The sequence below is a fragment of the Pelodiscus sinensis genome, chromosome 17, assembly GCF_049634645.1.
Source record: "Pelodiscus sinensis isolate JC-2024 chromosome 17, ASM4963464v1, whole genome shotgun sequence".
NCBI classification, from domain to species: domain Eukaryota; kingdom Metazoa; phylum Chordata; order Testudines; family Trionychidae; genus Pelodiscus; species Pelodiscus sinensis.
In genome coordinates this window covers 25,989,330-26,008,743 of record NC_134727.1, presented here as the reverse complement: position 1 = coordinate 26,008,743, position 19,414 = coordinate 25,989,330, and the positions used below count along the sequence as shown (strand labels likewise).

At 41.0% G+C, this 19,414-nt stretch overlaps 1 protein-coding gene across 4 annotated transcripts in view; it reads right to left on the bottom strand.

Annotated features, from left to right (window-relative positions):
- The window catches only part of ACSL6 (acyl-CoA synthetase long chain family member 6), a 124,713-nt gene that overhangs the window by 42,197 nt on the left and 63,102 nt on the right, over positions 1 to 19,414 (bottom strand). For all 4 annotated transcript variants that reach the window (XR_012896353.1, XM_006116077.4, XM_006116076.4 and 1 more), the window contains exons 3-9: positions 18,820 to 18,934; positions 11,721 to 11,785; positions 10,942 to 11,043; positions 10,711 to 10,810; positions 8,501 to 8,679; positions 8,088 to 8,120; positions 3,620 to 3,671 (exon numbers count right to left, since the gene is read on the bottom strand). Coding sequence is in view for 3 of the 4 variants with exons in the window: in XM_006116077.4 (XP_006116139.3) it covers positions 3,620 to 3,671; positions 8,088 to 8,120; positions 8,501 to 8,679; positions 10,711 to 10,810; positions 10,942 to 11,043; positions 11,721 to 11,785; positions 18,820 to 18,934 (646 nt within the window). In the remaining variant the exon portion in view is untranslated. The remainder of the gene's footprint in view (positions 1 to 3,619; positions 3,672 to 8,087; positions 8,121 to 8,500; positions 8,680 to 10,710; positions 10,811 to 10,941; positions 11,044 to 11,720; positions 11,786 to 18,819; positions 18,935 to 19,414) is intronic.

Sequence of the window (19,414 nt, the reverse complement as noted above, 5' to 3'; positions counted from 1 at the left end):
CTGGTGTCATTTCTGAGCCTGTAAAGGATTGCTTACTCCAAAGTTAGCATCTTGGAGTTACTGGCACATTGAAAAGCCACAGGAAAAAAAAGTTTTCATTAACAGCTAATGGGCTCTGCTGGAGATAGGGTTTCTAGGACGATAAGTCGCTGGTTTGTACTTGAAAAACTGATGGTGGTTTTTCAGAGCAGTCACTACACACGGTTGCAGGCCAATGTTTCGTGTATATTTTCACTCTTTGGGTATGTCTAGACTACAGGGTTTTGTCGACAAAGCTTCTGTCGACAAAGAGCGTCTAGACTACATTCAGTTCTGTTGACAAGGCAAGCTGCTTTGTCGACAAAACCCTGTAGTCTAGACACAACCCTACATGCAATAACACCTTCTGTTGACAGAACTCTGTCGACAGAAGGTGTTATGCCTCGTAAAATGAGGTTTACCAGCCTCGATAAAACTGCTGAGTTCTGTCGACGTTATGTCGACAGAACTCAGCGGTAGTGTAGACGCAGGTATAGTTTTGTCGACAAAAGTCCACTTTTGTCGACAAAACTCTGTAGTCTAGACACACCCTTAGCAACAACCATTGCCTCGTGCTCCTGTAGGAGTTCTGATGACACTTAGTTTAAAAAAAAAAGTGTAGGTGAATCCCTCTGACTGGATTCCACATTTCTCAGGGTCAGCCTCTCTATTCCCTCTGTGAAGGCATTTTGTATGTCTGATCCCAAGAATCAGATGCACACACTTTATGCTTGGTTGTTTATTAGTAAACTTCGGAGTGGATTTTAAATTTTTGTAAGTTATTAACTCAAATGTTCACCGTAGAATTCAAGTCAGAATAGATACATCCCAAGTTTTAAGCTACAGACATTGGCTCTATTTCACAATCATTCTAAATCGGAAGAGTAGATATAAATGAATATGGGACCCAATCCAGGTCAGGCACTTTCCCACCCCATAGACTGAAGCACCTTAAAGTTGCAAAAGTCTACGAGGGCCACTACAACCTTCACAATAGCCCTGGCGTAGATCAATCAGGCAAAGAAATCAAACTTATTCCAGTAGGGGAGGACATCTAGATGATGAGATGATAGATACTAAAACACAAGGGCCATGCCCCTGGAAGATCTCAGATTACTGATGACCTGTAGACTTTGAAGTCTTGGGTTTAGGGGGAGCTAGAAGATGGGCTGTGCACATCATCCCCTCCTTTGCAGGTATGCCCTGACACATAGCCCAAGCCCTAAGTTTGGCAGAACCCAAGAGCTATATGAATTTTCCACAAGTTTTCTGTTCCTTCCCTGTCCAGAATAAAGGGCTATGCCTATATAGAAAAATTGCCCTGCTGCAATCAGGCCCCAGAAGTCCCTGCAGCCCAGGCTCCAGACCACATTCTGGAGCCGGAGCCGGAGCCAGGCCACTAAGTGCTCGCAGCCCTGGCCCACCACAACACAGCTGGTTCCGCCCTAGCAAGGTTCTGCTCCCCCACGCCCCGCTCAGTGCGTCTTCTGCTGAGGTGCGGCTTGGCCATTTTTAAAATGGCACCACAATGCCAAGCCGCACATGACCCTGCCCCCTGCTGTTCGCTGTGTGTGACCCCACCCCCGGCGCAGTCCCAGCTCCTCCCGATGCTGCCACCCACGCTGACAGCTTCCCTTCTCCAGCCGGGGTCAGCTTGCTGGCCTCCTCACCTGAGTCCCTCGGCCCGGTGGGGCCGTCAGCATCCCTACTGGCTCCGGTGCAGAGCGCACGCCTATGCTTCCCCTCCGTCCCAGACTGGCAGAGTGGTGCCCCAGAAAGTGTGATGCCCTACGTGACTGCGTACTCCGCGTATGCCTAAGGATGGCCCTGATTGCATCCACTATGTGATTAGTCAGATAACTGCAATTTAACATCCCTAGTGCAGAACCCGAGTTGCCCAGGGACTGCTTGTCGAGAGTGAAGTGATTTCCTCCCCCATACACTGGCTTAGCATACTGTATCCACAATATTCTCAGCCTAAAACACAGCAAATCTGTGTTCACAATCTGAACTGCCTACCACTGTAGTGTGTGGTCTTACCACTACCCCTGGGGGACACATGTACAATGGATGCTGTTAAACTAAAAATAAGTGCCTGCATTTGCACTGACTTTGTCGTGGTTTGTCCAATAGTTAGAATGTATTTCACCATGAGGCATTTATTCTGTACCATGACTTCTCTTTACTTTACCAAGAACCATTCAGAACTATACAGTGGCGAACAACTAAAACTCCTCTTATACATTGGTTTGCGTTCTCTGCAATGGCAAACACTTTAGGCAGGATTTCCCACAGTAAAACACATATGATGGCATGGAAAAAAGTATTTCCTTGAAGCATTAAATATTGTACATGGACCAGAGGAACAAGAACTTTCCTATTCTGCAATACAAGTCCTCCCCAGTAGATGGCAGGTAATAACCTAGACCAAGGCTACTCAAATTTGGAAGCCCCGGGAGGGGGCATGTGGGCACAATAATACTCACAGCACATGCTGAGGGTTGCAAATAGCTTTGCTCACACACATGGGCACGAATACAAAGATTAAGCCTTAAGCCACGGCACTGGACCCAAATGTGGCCAGTGCAAGCCAGTCAGCACCTCTCAAGCTCTGCCCACAAGGCTAAGCAGACAGCATCTCCCACAATGTCCCAGCACCTCCTTCCTTAGGGGCTAGAAATGCCAACACCCTGTTCCGGTCTGTTCTAGCCAGCCCATCTGCTTGCATCTTTCCATGCTCACCCCGCCTGCCGTTGTGGAGCATGTTCCCAGTGGAGGCCATGTTCAAAGGATCCCACCCGCAGGCCACATGTTGAGCCCCACATAAACCCAAACTGCACCACGGGCCGCAAACAAATGCACCCGCATGTTGAGTATCCCTGACCTAGCCTCTTGTTCAGCCTACATTCTGTTTTTCAAGGAGCAAGCCATTCAGTTCTTGAGAGGTAACTTAGCACAAGGCTGTTCAGTTTCAATTGATGATTCTTTCATGGCTACCAGAAAAGAAGCCATTTTGAGGACACTAGTGGGCAGTACAAAGTGACAGACAACCCCAAGAGCATACAGATGTGGACAAAAGACAGATATTTCAAACAGTATTTCAGGACTAAGGTGCATTTCCGGATTGTGTTCCAGATCCCCAGATAACTGTTGCATGATGTGATATGAATTCACACCAATGCTTGAAGAACTCTTGCAAGAAGACTGGCTCTAGGTTTCTATTTTTGCCTTTCTATCATAAAGTGTTATGCTTTTCTGGTGCTACTGGAAATAAATATCAGATATGCTCTTTTCCCTCCCAATCTGCAGATTTTTTTAAAACAAAAGATCCAACTGACAGACTATTTTCATATTCTTGCAAAATCATTCTGCCAAAATAGATTTAAGAATCTGCAAAAAAAATTGTTTTTATGTCAGTGTATTTGGTTTTTAATTATAACTTTATATACATTTGTATGTTTCACACACATTTATTAGGCATAAAACAAAGATTGTTTTATACATGACAGTGCTAGATTGTGTTTATAGATGGTGAACTGTTATTCAGAGAGATTTTGTAGTCCAATGTAATGTATTAAGATTAAAATGCCTGTTCTGTTACCTGTAGTGCCGCTAGTAAAACAGACAATCGACAGATCTTCTGGGTGAGGAGGCTAGAAATGCACAAAGAAAACAGGAAAATTATAGGCACAGCTTTGTATCATTAGCCTTTGTGCTCAGTTCATTATTAAATAGATCATATCGCAACCCCGTCATTTAGATTTCTTTCCTTGAAGCTTGCAAAAAGCACAACATGTAATTTTCCTTTGGTACATTTGTCCATTTGGACTACTTTCTTTCTTTTCCCCCCAAGGTTTAGGTGTGTTAAGGGAATGTGCTTTAGTGTGACTAATTCATCATGCAAGATCCTTGATTCCTTATAATATGCTTTACTCCAGCCTAATGAACCCCCCCCCCCCCGCCCCCACACACACAGTTCTTAAGCTTCTGTATAACAGCTATTTGAACTACTGGTTTAAAATAATATGTAAGCATTTGGCCTCTTGGGGGGGTTAGGAAATCATTTGCTAACAGATCCTGATTGTCTTCATCTGTATTTGTTATTCATGAGTGTCTAACATTGGGGACGAATACTATATACACGAGTTGTTTGAAAACAATAATTTCTATTTTTTATTTGTGTCATGCGTTGGGTCTCCTAAGTCACATGGCATTTTTTTTCTGGGTTCCTAACTGGATGATAAACTTTTTTATTAACAACAGCAACAAATACTGTTTTAATTTCTGGCTGAATGCTCATTCATTCTAAAAATGTACAGGCATTTTTATGAATGCCCACAAGGACCAAATGCATGCAGACAACATGATTGTAGAAAAAAAACCAAAACCTCAGCATGTTTACCTGTAAAATATTTCTTTCGGGTTTCTTTCTACTATGCCTCCAGCCTTGCTCTGACAATGCAGCTAATATGTTAAAATATCTAGGTGCCTTAGTTTTTGGAAGCCCAGTTTGAGACACCTGAGTCCTAGTTTTCACGGTTGACTGATGCTATCTGTAATTGAAGTCATTAGGATCAGTGAGTGCTATATATAGAGCCTTGCATGGATACAAAATTCAAACCTCATCTGTATCTGCAGATATTTGCGGTTCATTTTTGCAGATGTGGATACCTATGGATATAAAGCAGATATCCACAAATTTGCAGAGTCCTAGATACCAAATTTGTATCTACATCTGTATCTGTAAAAATACGCCGTGGATATCCACAAAGGATGTTAGCATATAGTCGTTTAAACAACTAACAAATAATTATCAGGAGCTTCAAGGGATAGCCAAGTTAGTCTGTTACAGAAAAAAAACAAATGGTCTGGTAGCACCTTATAGACTAACAAAACATGTAGATCGTATCATGAGCTTTCATGGGCACAGCCCAGTTCTTCAGATGACTGGAGTTATGCGTTTGGGATGTGAACGCTCGAAATAAATAGGAAAGGGAAAGAATAAGGGGGTAAGTGGGATACCGGAGCAGCCTCTGTCCTCCGGGCAGCAACATAGGGTAGTGGGGGGGGCTCCCCAGGAATGGGACTGGGATCCAGGAGCACACTGACTGTTGGCCCCACCCCCAGGGGGCAGCAATTTAATATAAATTGTTTTGGATACATGATTACTAACATAACCAATAGCTAACATCCCTAATATCCACATATCTGGATACCTGCAAGGCTGTCGCAATATAAGCTATCAAGCCCTATGTGGTTCAGCTTGGGCCACCAAAAAATAAACACACCCAGAAGATTACTTTTGAATATTTAGCACTGAGTGTACCCAGCAGTAGCATGGTCATTCTTAGTGCTAATATCTAATTCAACAGCTTTCAAGATGCTCCTGACTGGTGCTGCCGAAACCACAACAAGTCTCCAAAGGTAGCAGTAGTGGAGGAAAGCACTCCTACATATTGGGTGCATCTAGACTGGAAAGATTTTGCACAAAATCAGTTGCTTTTGTGCAAAAACTTGCCAGCTGTCTACACTGGCCGCTTGAATTTGCGCAAGAGCACTGACGTTCTAATGTAAGAATTCAGGGCTTCTTGCGCAAATACTTTGACGCTCCTGCTCAGGGATAAGCCCTCTTGCGCAAGAATAGATAGGCACCTTAAGTTTTTGCGCAAGAAAGCCAGATGGCTAAAATGGCCATCGGCGCTTTCTTGCGCGTCTCTACTGGGCACGGATGCTTTAGTGCAAAAGCACATCTTTTGCATAAAAGGCACTTGCCAATCTAGACGCTCTTTTGCAGAAATACTTTTAACGGAAAAACTTTTCTGTTAAAAGTATATCCGCAAAATCATGCCAGTCTAGACGCAGCCATTGGGTAAACTTTGCTAATCATCATTTAAATCAGTAGTACTTATTAGAATTAAATCATGCTATGCACAGCTGGCTCTGCAGGGATGACACACATCCTCTTCCACTAGATCAGAAGATAATGGGTGACAGTCACCCATTGTGATTGGCCTTTCTGGTTACGGTTTTGTTTCCTAAGGAACATTTACTCTGAGTTGACATACTATGGAGTATAAAATTAGACAGTGTCACCAACACCATGAAGATGGCTTCTGTCAGTACATGAATCCTGTTCTGCAATAGCTATTTTAGGGTCAAGTCCTACAGCATATCAAGAAGACCTCTAAAAAAACCCCCATACATGTGTAAGTGTTTGTAGGATCTGTCCCTTTTTTACTCTATGAGAACCCTCCCCCTAACGTGAAAGAAAGAGCTGTAGTCCAAACAATGCCTTTTGATTCCCAGCATGGTTAGTGACAATATGCTGAGCATTTTAAATGGAAGTGTCAAGGAAATAGGGGGTATCAGTGAACTCAGGACAGATTTTCCTTGTTGGGAGGTTGTCCTGGAAACAAGGACAGGAGCTGAATAAAAGGCAGTTCTGCTCTTAGGTATTACATCAGAATAATAGCACGTAGTCTGATTTGCAGGACTAAGTATTCAGGAATCATACAAGAGAAAAAGGAAGATAAAAAGATTATGGGAAACTAATAAAGGACTGGGGTTTTTACCACTAGGCTCTATTGTAAAGGGCCACTTATAAAAGAATGAAAGTTGTTCCATATCCTCAAATACATCACAAGTCTCTTCCTTTTAAATAGAGAAGGCAATTCACAGAGATCGGTTATCTGTCTTTTATAAGAAAAAGATTTAGAAATATCCATATTGAAATCACAAAGGCTGAGTTAATGATTTAGGGTACAGTCCTGTTGCATGCACAGGTAAAACTCCTGATTTTTCCTGAGAAGAAATGAAGGTATAAGGGCATGTCTAGACTACATCTCTCTTTTGAATGAGGGATGTAAATTAGACAGATCGAAATTGCAAATTAAGCTGGGATTTGAATTTTCCCATGCTTCATTTGAACAGCAGCAGCTGCATGTTCTTTCAAAAGGGCTTTTTAAAAGTGAAACCGCCATCTAGACGTGGTTCTTTAAAAACAAAAACTTTTTGAAAGATCCTGTACTCTTCAGATAGCTGTAAGGTTGGGGCTATCTGATGGGCACCAGTTAGCCAGAAGATTGAGGTGGATTGATGAATGGTGTAGAATCACACTGCAGGTGAAAGTTAAGAATTAAGGGTTACAATAGAGGGCATGCTGGAGAGCCTTGTCTATTTTTAGGATAATAGATGCAGCATCTTAACTAGCTAAAATGGCACCCGAGGCAAGACCATCCTCAGCACAGGTGGGGATACTGACATGGCACGAAGCATGAGCGAAGACAGCATAGTAGCAGTCTTTTCTGCACTCCCTCAGCTATGCGCCCTTGTTACGACCCTGAGTAGGTGGGCCAATATTATTAAGGTTTGAGTTAGGAATCAGGCTGGGGCAAGAGTTAAGGATGAGACCAGTTAGCAGACATGAACAAGGATTAGGGTTGGGGCTGGATGGAGTTCTCAAATGAGGGTTAGAGATTGGGTTTGTAAGTGGACCCAAATGAACCTACAGGAATCTAATCTGAGAGGTTTCTTTTTTTTCTGATTAGCAATAGAGATGTCTTAACTAGAGCCATTAATAATTATTACTGTGTTTTTATGTGGCCTGTTTATTGAATTGTAGCTGAACTGCCTTTTATAAAAGACATTACTAAATTGATATAGTCTGAAATCTATTCTAAAGTCAGTTTTTGAAGATGGCTCATTTAATCTTCTCTACTTATTCTCACACTTTAAAGTCACAAAACACTCTTTAAAGAACACCTCGTTCATCTCATCCTCTGTCGTTCCTTCCTGGGGTTTATGTCTTGAAGTTATATTTAAGCATTCAGGGGATATCATTATGAAGACAATAACATGCATCTTAGGCTGAGTAGTGAATCTCATTTGCTATTAGCGGAAGATAGGGGAGAATCTTTAGGATCCTTCATTGTCAGTCACCTCCTACTGAGGACTATTCCACTATATTTAATGAACGTATACACAGAGTGGAGATGTTCTCCACACTCTGGCAAATTATTTTGCTTCAAGTAACTGCACGGTTAAAGTTTGGAGAAAATGACTGGACTCACCACTGGGGCATGTGGATTCTCACGGCCACAATTCTGAAAGAATATTAACAAAATTATGTTAATTCTAACCTATGCAGATTAATGTGCCTGTTAAAAACTGTAAGTGACCAAGGAAACAGGAGACAGAAAGGAAGAAAAAGAAGAGCAGGGAAATCCTGCCTTGACATCTCTACAGGATCTGGTTTGGAACAAGCTTTAGTTGCAGCAAAACCTTTGGAAAAGATACCTAAAACATATATACAATCCAATGTAAAAGTGAAAAGAAGCTGATCAACATGCCTACTAGTAACAAACTATCAATGAAAAGCAACTTCTTGTTTTATCTGAACAGCCATCTCCTGGATTGCCATCAAATAATATCGGAGCTGATCATTTCTGGGTCTAACATTAAACAAGAGGGATAGGAACTTCACCTCTACTTCCTGCATGGATTGGACGTGAACACCACATCTTTTCCCTCTTTCCATTAGGTCGTTCTCAAAAGGATCCATCAGAATAATAGACTTTAAGCCTGGTGTCTCCCTTTTCTCCACATGATCCAAGAGGACTCTGGCTTTTTCTGTTTTGTCACAAATTACTATGGAAATATCAGCTAAAAAACAAAAACATTTTTTTTTTACTTATATGTAACACTAGCTACAGCTTCACAGTTATTGCGCATCAGTCTTTGACAGTCGTATATTTATGCCATGAGATCTTGGAATAGAATATATATTTTTCACTTAGGAAACAAGTGCATTTTAGTGTTTAACCTTAGTAACTTGTAAATCAACACTGAACACGGTACAGATGCAAACTGTCATTTAAAAAATTAAACAGGTTAAACACTATGTGTTTAATCTTACCAGGTGATGTTTACTGGTTAACCAGTGGCCCAGCCTGGCTGAAGCAGCCCATGGCGTGACAGGCCTGGCCTGGCCAGAGCAGCCTCCCAGCCCATGGCATAGCAAGCCCAGAGCTTAAGGGTGATGCTTTCTGGGTAACCGGTTATGCCTTTACATCCCTAAAACAGAGTATACTACTGTTTCTGAAACTGAAAGAGCGATGAGGCAGATATTGATTTGCAGCAAAAGAGGGGCAGACTGGCAGCTACAATTATTTTAAGATTCAATTAAAAAAATATTAAAAACTGCAGGAAATAATAAACCTGAATGGTATGAAAAGCTTGTTAGACACTCAAATCCAGAATGATAAAACACACTTTTAGAAGCACTGAGATATCATCCCAGCAGGAAGAATTGTCAGTGGTTGGCTGCTGTTATGATCTGAGCTATCTTACAGCCACAGAAATCACAGCAAAGCTCTCTTCAAGTTGAAATGCATCCTGGGCCAAACCCCTGGTCCCAGTGAAGTCCATAAAAAAAAAGTTCTTGCTGACCTCCGTAGGAATCAGCCATCTGTGCAACATATATGACTCAGTGGAAAGAAAGGCCATAAAAAGAGAAAGGACTTTTTTTTTTTTAAAAAAGTAATAAATACATCCTCAACTTGGAAACACAAATAATCTTTCAGCATCTTAGAGACTAACAAAAAATGTAGATAGTATCATGAGCTTTCGTGTGCACAACCCACTTCTTCAGATGGAAACTCATGATACCATCTATATTTTTTGTTCGTCTTTAAGATGCTGCAAGACTATGTTTTTCCGGTAACAGTTACAGACTAAAACTTTTAATCCTCAATTTGTATCAGCCATTAATTGTAAATTGACAGTTTGCACCAGCTGGCTCATTCTTTAAAAATATAAATCAAACAAGTCTCCAGAAGTCTTAAAGAAAATGATTTTTATACAAACTCCCTTATGAGAAAGCAATGTGTCCATAATTCTCTTTCAGATAGGAAATAAAGTTAGATACAACTAAAAATCTGTTCTGCTTTTGATTTAGTACAGCTCTGACAAGTCCTGCAAAACAATTGTACAACTTGTGTTCAGCTTTTGGTCACAAGATAAAATCTTAATATTTTGCTCATAAACTCCTAAGCCCTGATCTTCCAAATTTTGAAGAAAGGGCTTAACTTTACACTTGTGAGTTGTCCCCATTGGCTCAAATGCTCAAAGTTAAGCATGTGCTTTTAAGTGCTTTGCAGGAATGGGACTCTAAAACCTTAAAATTCTATTTGTAAGGAGAGACTAATTTTTATGGGAAGTTTATTACAGAATAGACTTTACCCTGCCAGCCAGGAAATCAGTAAGACGGGTGCAATGTTAAGTTTCAAATAATGTTCAAAGTAAAATACATGCATAAAGTAAGGTTAGCATATGATAGATCACTGTTAGCATTTGTCATTAAAACAAAATATGCAGAAATGGGCTAATGTTGTTGCAGGGGAAAATGTATCACAGATTCAGGACACAAACACTACACTCAGTTCAGCAATAGAACAAGTTGCAAGACAATGCGTGGCTGGAAATGTATAAAGCTTATCCATTACAGATCATTTCAGAATACTAAAGCCATTCTGCCATGATACATAAAGATACACTATATAATCCAGCCAAAATGATTTACTGTGCCAAAGCATCTGCATGTAGGAAAGCAGAAGAGAAGTCCGTCATTCTGCATTAAAAGAATGACTTTCGAAAACCGTACACTTAATAGTATTTATGCATGTCTGGTTTTACCTTTGTTGATAATGTAACGAATAGCTCCGTGGCCTAATGTGTCATAGAGGGGGACCACCACCATGGAATAGGTATAACAAGCCAGCTCAGAAATGAACCACTGGAAGGAGATGTTACAAGAGAAAAGGAGTAAGGAAAGGGAGTGATTAAAACACCTAATGAGATTAAAATTTAAAGTGAGATCAAAACTTAATAATGTTCATTCTGCAAGAGGTTACAACAACATCTCACCTCTGGACGGTTTTGTGCAAAGACCCCAATGAACTGACTTGCTGATGGTTTACATCCCTGTTGGATTAACCCCGATCCTAAAGCTTCTGCTCTTTCAGCAACCTAGAAAAGGGGAAAAAAGTGAATGGGGCTTTAAAGGTGATGCTTGCTGGTTAACCTTTCACAACCCTATTTTAAGGTGCCAGAAGACTCTTCATGGTTGTTACAGTTACGGACAAATACACCTACCCCCTGAAACCCTCTAGCCATTCAATAGTTTTATTTGTTGCGGCATGTGTACTACTTTGAGCACATTACCTGCCTACTCCACCCAGAAGTGGCTGATTTTCAGTGGGGAGTGAGGCAAAGTAATCACATCACATCAAATCTGTGCACCTTCCATGAGCATGCCCACTGAAGTCAGCAAAACTATTTCCATGGGCAAAGCCATCAGGGTTCAACTCAGGGTTTGTAATTCTCCATAGCTTTGGTTTGAGAGAGATGCCATGTAAATCAATCCTACTGGTAGTGTACACTCAACCCCCAACCCTGCAAAGTGCCAACATGATGTGAAGAGAGGTTATAATAGCCACCAGAAGGCGTGCAGCATCTGGGAAGATCCTGGCTCAAATTAAACAAACACACACACACACACACACAAACACACACACTTGAAAGTGGTAAGATAATCTATTCACAGCCCTCCCAGCACAGCACTAGTAGGGTTCTTTTAAAAGCAGCTACGTTTAGATAGAAAGGAGAAGAAATATTGATGAAAGAAAGATTCAGGGTAACCTCACCTCTTTATACGACAACCATTTGTAAGGCTGCTTGGGCTTTCTGAATCCTAGACAAGGATCATTCTCTAAACAAAATAAACAGATTACAAAGTTATGGGGGGGTCTTAGGACGAAGGTCTAGTGAGTGTATAGCATCCTGAGCACCTGAGGAGGTTCCTCTAAAATACAACCCTTGTTATGATCAAGGTCAATGCATGTTTCTCTGAGGCAGAGTTCACACAGAGTGCTACCACATTAAAAAGGAAGACTGCCCTGTGTAATTGGGCACTGGATTATGGACCATTTTGAGCCTTCATTCAAAATAGCAAAGATGGGGATAGCTTTTAATAGATCCACTGCCCAGTTAAACCAACTTTTCCCTAAGACATTGTGTCTTTCATCCTAAATGTCACCTCCCACTGGCTGGGTTGCTGCCCTTTCAATGAAGCCTCAGGAAGTCAAAACTCTTCCTAATGAAAATGCACCTCTCTGGAGGAAAAGTATGGGAGAAAAAGAGGAGAGCAACACTCAAAGTGTTAAATTGCCTTTCTTCCTATACTTCCACCACCTAGAATCTCCATATCTGCTTAGATACTCACATAGGTCTCATCCCCAGAGTAGCACACTGTATCATACACAGCAGTTATTCTGTTGAGGGTTCTGGCATTCAAACACTAACCATTTCAGAACAAAGCTCACGTGTGTTTTCAAGTCCAAAAGAATCACAGCAGGGCCCCCATGAGTTCTGGGGCCAGGAGCCTACATACTCCAATTGTGACCTCTTTGGGGCAGGCCTTTTTGTTCTATGTTTGCACAGCGCTTAGCACTAAGAACATAAGAACAGCCGTACTGGGTCAGACCAAAGGTCCATCTAGCCCAGTATCCTGTCTACCGACAGTGGCCAGCACCAGGTGCCCCAGAAAGGGTGGACTGAAGACAATGATCAAATGATTTGTCACCTGCCATCCCTCTCCAGCCTCTGACAAACAGAGGCCAAAGACACCATTTTTTCCCATGGCTAATAGCCTTTTATGGACCTAACCTCCATGAAATTATCTAGCTTCTCTTTAAACTCTGTTATAGTCCTAGCCTTCACAGCCTCCTCTGGCAAGGAGTTCCACAGGTTGACTACTCGCTGTGTGAAGAAGGACTTTCTTTTATTAGTTTTAAACCTGCTCCCCATTAATTTCATTTGGTGTCCTCTAGTTCTTCTATTATGGGAACTAATAAATAACTTTTCTTTATCGGCCCTCTCCACACCACTCATGATTTTATATACCTCTATCATATCCCCCCCTCAGTCTCCTCTTCTCTAAACTGAAAACTCCCAGTTGCTTTAACCTCTCTTCATATGGGACCCGTTCCAAACCCCTAATCATTTTAGTTGCCCTTTTCTGAACCCTTTCCAAGGCCAAAATATCTTTTTTGAGGTGAGGAGACCACATCTGTACACAGTAATCAAGATGTGGGCATACCATAGTTTTAATACAGGGGCAGTAAGATATTTTGTGTCTTATTGTCTATCCCTTTCCTAATAATTCCTAGCATCCTATTTGCCTTTTGGACCGCCGCTGCACACTGCGTGGAAGTTTTCAGAGAACTGTCCACGATAACTTCAAGATCCCTTTCCTGATTTGTCGTAGCCAAATTAGCCCCCATCATACTGTACATATAGTTGGGGTTATTTTTCCCCAATGTGCATTACTTTACAATTATCCACATTAAATTTCATTTGCCATTTTGCTGCCCAATCACTGAGTTTGGTGAGATCTTCTTGGAGTCCCTCACAGTCTGCTTGTGTCTTGACTATCCTAAACAGTTTGGTATCATCCGCAAACTTTACCACCTCACTGCTTACCCCTTTCTCCAGATCATTTATGAATAAAGTTGAACAGGATTGGTCCCAGGACTGACCCTTGGGGTACACCACTAGGTACCCGTCTCCAATCTAAAAATTTACCATTTATTCCTACCCTTTGTTTCCTGTCTTTTAACCAGTTCTCAATCCAAGAAAGGACCTTCCCTCTTATCCCATGGCCATGTAATTTACACAAGAGCCTTTGGTGAGGGACCTTATAAAAGGCTTTCTGAAAATCCAAGTATACTATATCTACTGGATCCCCCTTACCCACATGCTTGTTAACCCCTTCAAAGAACTCGAATAGATTAGTAAGACATGAGTTCCCTTTACAGAAATCATGTTGACTTTCATCCAACAAATTATGTTCTTCTACATGCTTCACAATTTTATTCTTTACTATTGTTTCGACTAATTTGCCCAGTACTGAAGTTAGTCTTACTGGTCTGTAATTGCCAGGATCGCCTCCAGAGCCCTTTTTAAATATTGGTGTCACGTTGGCTACCTTCCAGTCATTAGGTACGGAAGCCGATTTAAAGGATAGGTTACAAACCACAGATAATAGTTCAGCAATTTCCCATTTGAGTTCTTTTAGAACCCTTGGAAGAATGCCATCCGGTCCCGGAGATTTGTTAACATTAAGTTTTTCTATTTGTTCCAAAACCTCCTCTAATGACACTTCAATCCAGGACAGTTCCTCAGATTCATCACCCACAAAGGACGGTGCAGATTCGGGAATCTCCCCAACATCCTCAGCCGTGAAGACTGAAGCAGAGAAATCAGTTAGTTTCTCTGCAATGGCTTTATCGTCCTTGATTGCTACTTTTATAGCTCGATCATATAGGGGACCCACAGATTTTTTAGCAGGCTTCCTGCTTCTAATGTACTTAAGAAACATTTTGTTATTTCTTTTTGAGTTTTTGGCTAGCTGTTCCTCAAAATCTTTTTTTTGCTTTTCTTATTACATTTTTACACGTAATTTGACAGTGTTTATGTTCCTTTCTATTTATCTCACTAGGATTGGACTTCTAATTCTTAAAAGATACCTTTTTGTCCCTCACTGCTTCTTTTACATGGTGGTTAAGCCACGGTGACACTGTTTTAGGTCTCTTGCTATGTTTTTTAATTTGGGGTATACATTTAAGTTGGGCCTCTATTATGGTGTCTATAAAAAGTTTCCATGCAGCTTTCAGTGATTTGGCTCTAGTCACTGTGCCTTTTAATTTCTGTTTAACTAACCTCCTCATTTTTGTGTAATTCCCCTTTTTGAAATTAAATGCCGGGGTTCTGGACTGCTGTGGTGTTCTTCCCACCACAGGGATGTTAAATGTTATTATATTATGGTCACTATTCCCAAGCGGTCCTGTAATGGTTATTTCCTGGACCTGATCCTGCACTCCACTCAGGACTAAATCGAGAATTGCCTCTCCCCTTGTGGGTTCCTGCACCAGCTGCTCCAAGAAGCAGTCATTTAAGCCATTGAGAAATTTTATCTCCGCTTCTCTTCCTGAGGTGACATGCATCCAGTCAATATGGGGGTAATTAAAATCCCCCATTATTATAGAGTTCTCTATTTTGGTAGCCTATGGGGTCCTGGTCCAAAGTTGGGCTCCTAGGGGCTACAGAAATACAAATAATAATAAATAATGACACACGTCAGGTACCAGAGTGGAAATGCTCAGAAAACTTCCAATACATGTGACATATGAAGGCTAAATTGCATTTAATAGAGTATGTTTCAGGTGTCATTTAATTTTATACTGAACGTAATTCAATTTACCGTGCCTGTCCATTTAAATTTTCAATTAAATACAAAATATTGTATTGAAAAAGTTGTGCAGGATTTAACATCTCAGAAGCTGTGGGAGGCAATTAAGGATTGCGGGACTCATTTACTGTATATTCCTGCTAAATGATTAATTACCAGTATTGCCATTTAATCTATCATGATTAGGTTTCAAAGTTAACATCTCACATATAAGAGCAAGATCACACATACCTCGCCAAGCTATTGTTTCAGGCTGTCTGCAGACTTAGGCAAGCATCGCTATGCTGATTTATACTTGGAAGGATACTATTGAGTTAGTTCTGAGATTTCAAGGCACAATTTTGCCATATGAGGGCATGTCTACACTAGGAAATTATTTCAAAATAATTTACTTCAAAATAACAACTGCCAAAATAACTATTTTGAAATAGCATGTGCACATTACAGGGAAGCCTCAAAATTAGTGTAAGGCAGGCTCTCCTAAAGTGGGCACACAATCTCAACTTAGAGCCTCAGGAAGCACTGGGGATTAATAACTTTGAATGACTGTGGAGTGGTTATTTTGAAATAGCAGCAGTGAAACATCCACATCACCACTATTTTGAAATAACTATTTCAAATTAGCATTATTCCCCGTGGCAAGCAGGAGTTATTATTTGAAAATAACCACCCCTTATGAGGTTGGTACTGTGGATGCTCTGCTTGTTATTTTTAAATAAGGGGAATTATTTCGAAATAACTCCTTATCATAGACCAGAGCGGAGATTTTCTGAGGCAAATTCCATCATGCAGTTCACAGGATTCTGACTAAAACTGGCGCACTTACATGCATTCCTTTCACATAGTTCATACATGACATCCTCTACAACTCCCTCTCTCACACTCCTGTTCCTGGTCTTCTTCTCCTCCTCATCTTATCACTTTAAAAGTTATTCATGTATTTACATTTTTTTTGCCTTAAACTTCAGGTGCAGTTTAAAAAACAAAACAAAACAAAAACAAAAAACAAAACAAAGCAGTGTTAACACTTCGGCAGAGTTCAAGACCAGTGTATTATATCCAGAAGGGGAAACTGAGAAACAGAATTTAAGAATTCAGGCCTCATGTGATCCATGTTAGAGCTGGGATATGGACTCTGGAATTCACAGCTTCCAGTTTCAGACCTATCGGACTCAAAACCCACCTTATCAGGACTAGGGATATAAGCAATTAGGCGACTATCTGAAAAGCTGAAACAAAATACAGGACTATGTAGCACTTTAAAGACTAACAAGATGGTTTATTAGATGATGAGCTTTCGTGGGCCAGACCCACTTCCTCAGATCAAATAGTGGAAGAAAATAGTCACAACCATATATACCAAAGGATACAATTAAAAAAAAAAAAGAAACACATATGAAAAGGACAAATCACATTTCAGAACAGAATTAGCTCACAGACATCTACCTTTCCCCACCTCTAATATCATTAACTCACAGACATTTACCTTCCTTCCCCCCCCCCCTCCGCATCCCGCTTCTGTTCTGAAATGTGATTTGTCCTTTTCATATGTGTTCATTTTTTTTAATTGTATCCTTTGGTATATATGGTTGCGACTATTTTCTTCCACTATTTGATCTGAGGAAGTGGGTCTGGCCCACGAAAGCTCATCTAATAAACCATCTTGTTAGTCCTGTATTTTGGTTCAGCTACACCAGACTAACACGGCTACATTTCTATCACTATCTGAAAACCATAAAGCTTATCAGATAGTCAAGTAGTCACTCAACTTGTTGCTCCTCCCCCTGGCTGCCTCTATCAGAGAGAGACAGGGGGAGAAGGGGACCAGGAGCCCATGCTGTGGGGAGCTGGCTCAAAAGCTGGGTCCCCCCTGCACTGTCTCTGTGGGAGGCAGAGGCATCCCTGCTGTTGCGTCTCTTCCTTTGAAATGTATAAGAGCCATTGGGGAGCAAGCGCCCCCCTTATTGACTAATCGATTAGTTGATTAATCAAAATTTAACATCCCTAATCTGGACCTGTCTTTCCAAATTCTTCTTTAAGGTCATGTCTACACTTAATAGAAGATCGATTGCAGCAGCAGCGAATTTCCGGAGTTGATTTAAGCGAGTCTAGTTAAAATTCACTAAATTGAACTCAGAGGGTGCCCTGCTGGCACTCCAGCTTATGCAAGGAGTAAGGGAAGCTGATGGAAGTATTTACTCCCATTGACCTCCCACTGTGGGAATGGCAGGGAAACATGAAACAAGGTACATTGGCTCCAGCTACGTAATTAGCGTAGTTGGAGTTGCAAATCTTCATTTGTTGTTCCCTATAAGTGTAGGCCTGGCCTAATAAAAGGTCAAAACCTTTTCAGGTTCTTTCCTCCTCATTGCTCCTTTTGTGTCTTTGCAAGGTTTTGACAGGAAAAGCTGTGACTTAAGAGGATGACAAAGACATCCCTTAAGGAGTCTTGGAACTATTCAGACCCTCCCTTACTCTTTGTGCCCTATTCACTGGACCAGTCCTGCCCTACCAAAAAGAACATCACAGTTCATATAAATGAATGCAGACAACAAATGCTTAATAATTCTACCCATCTAACCCAGCAGTTGGCAGGATTTGTATCAACTGTAATTTTTAGTAACACTAACATGATGCCCTCGAGGACATTTCAAACTACAAAATTAGTATCAACTGAGGCCAGAGAGCAATTTATTGCTTGCTCCCTTTAGTTTAATTCCTGTAGGATAGATGCATTGTTTCTTCTTTCTGTTCCCTCTAAGCTTTAGCCACTGGTTTATCCCTAGACAATAAAAACAACACTTTTTACAATACAATGTGTCAGATGTGGATCCACTGAGAAAGATCAACTGTGGAAGGAGTGTAGTTCACTTGTTAAGCTATGCAGCTGAAAAATTTCAGTCATTTCCCAAGCAGGTATAATTTTTCAAGCATGCTGCATGTGGAACTCCAGACATTGCCAGAGGAGCTGCACTGCCAGAGGAGCTGCACATGCTCAGGTACTTAAATATGCATTTAGGTGCCTAAGATTAAATGATGGCCGCAGGATAAAATATCTTCTAGATCGCCAAAGTGATTTAAATGTTTGAGAGCCAAACGGATTTAGGGTTAGTCATTTTGCCATTTTTGGAGATTCACCCACACTCCCCACTTCAGAAAAAATACCATGGCTTCCATGCTTGCTGTAGCCTGTGAAGGGCTTTCGTGATTGTATGCTGGTTTCTGTCATTGAGAAGCTGATTATTCTGATAAAAACAAAACAGTGGACCTATTTTTTGGCCAATTACTTCACTAACCAGAAAGGCCCAGTCTTAGTCAACAGCAAAGTTCTCATTGACTTCACTGCAAGCAAGATTAAATTCCAGTACCATGTAGCCATTTCCTCCAAAGACAGGAGACCCAATTCTAACCTTTAACCAGGGCTGGGATAGTAGCATTGAAGGCCAGTAGGGTTTTAGACAAGTCAATGATCTTTACCCATCATCATAACTTACCAGATATGTTAAATCCCCTTCTAAATACTTCATACATTGTCCTTGCATCATCATAGTACTGAGTTAATAATTCTGGGCTGTCACTTATCATGGACCGCCGAGCTCCTTCCCAGCCCTATGGAAACCAATCCGACATACAGTTATCAGATCAGAACCTTCTGAAAAAGAGAGAGGCAAAATACCCAAACAAACCCAAAACAACCATCTTTGGAATCTGGTCCCATAATGTAGGTCATGACATCCTGACCATAAAATGCACCATCAGGCAATTTAGATATCATAAACCTAAAGGTGGGTAGAACTTAATTAATCTGTCATTAGCTTGTAACTAGTGTGACACAGTAGCTTGAATGTTACAGGTACGTTAATATTTTTGTGAACGAACATTTCAAATAATATTCCTATGTTAGCCTTGCCATAAATATTTGCTTTTGGCTAAAACTGTGTAAAGTAGTCAGATATGCAGGTTTGTTGTGATTTTTTCCTTAACTCACCACAAAAATCCCCACAGTTCCGTTGCTGTAAAAATAAAAAAGCAAAACAAAGCCATAAGGGCTTTGTAAAATGAATTACAAAACACACCCTATGTGATTCA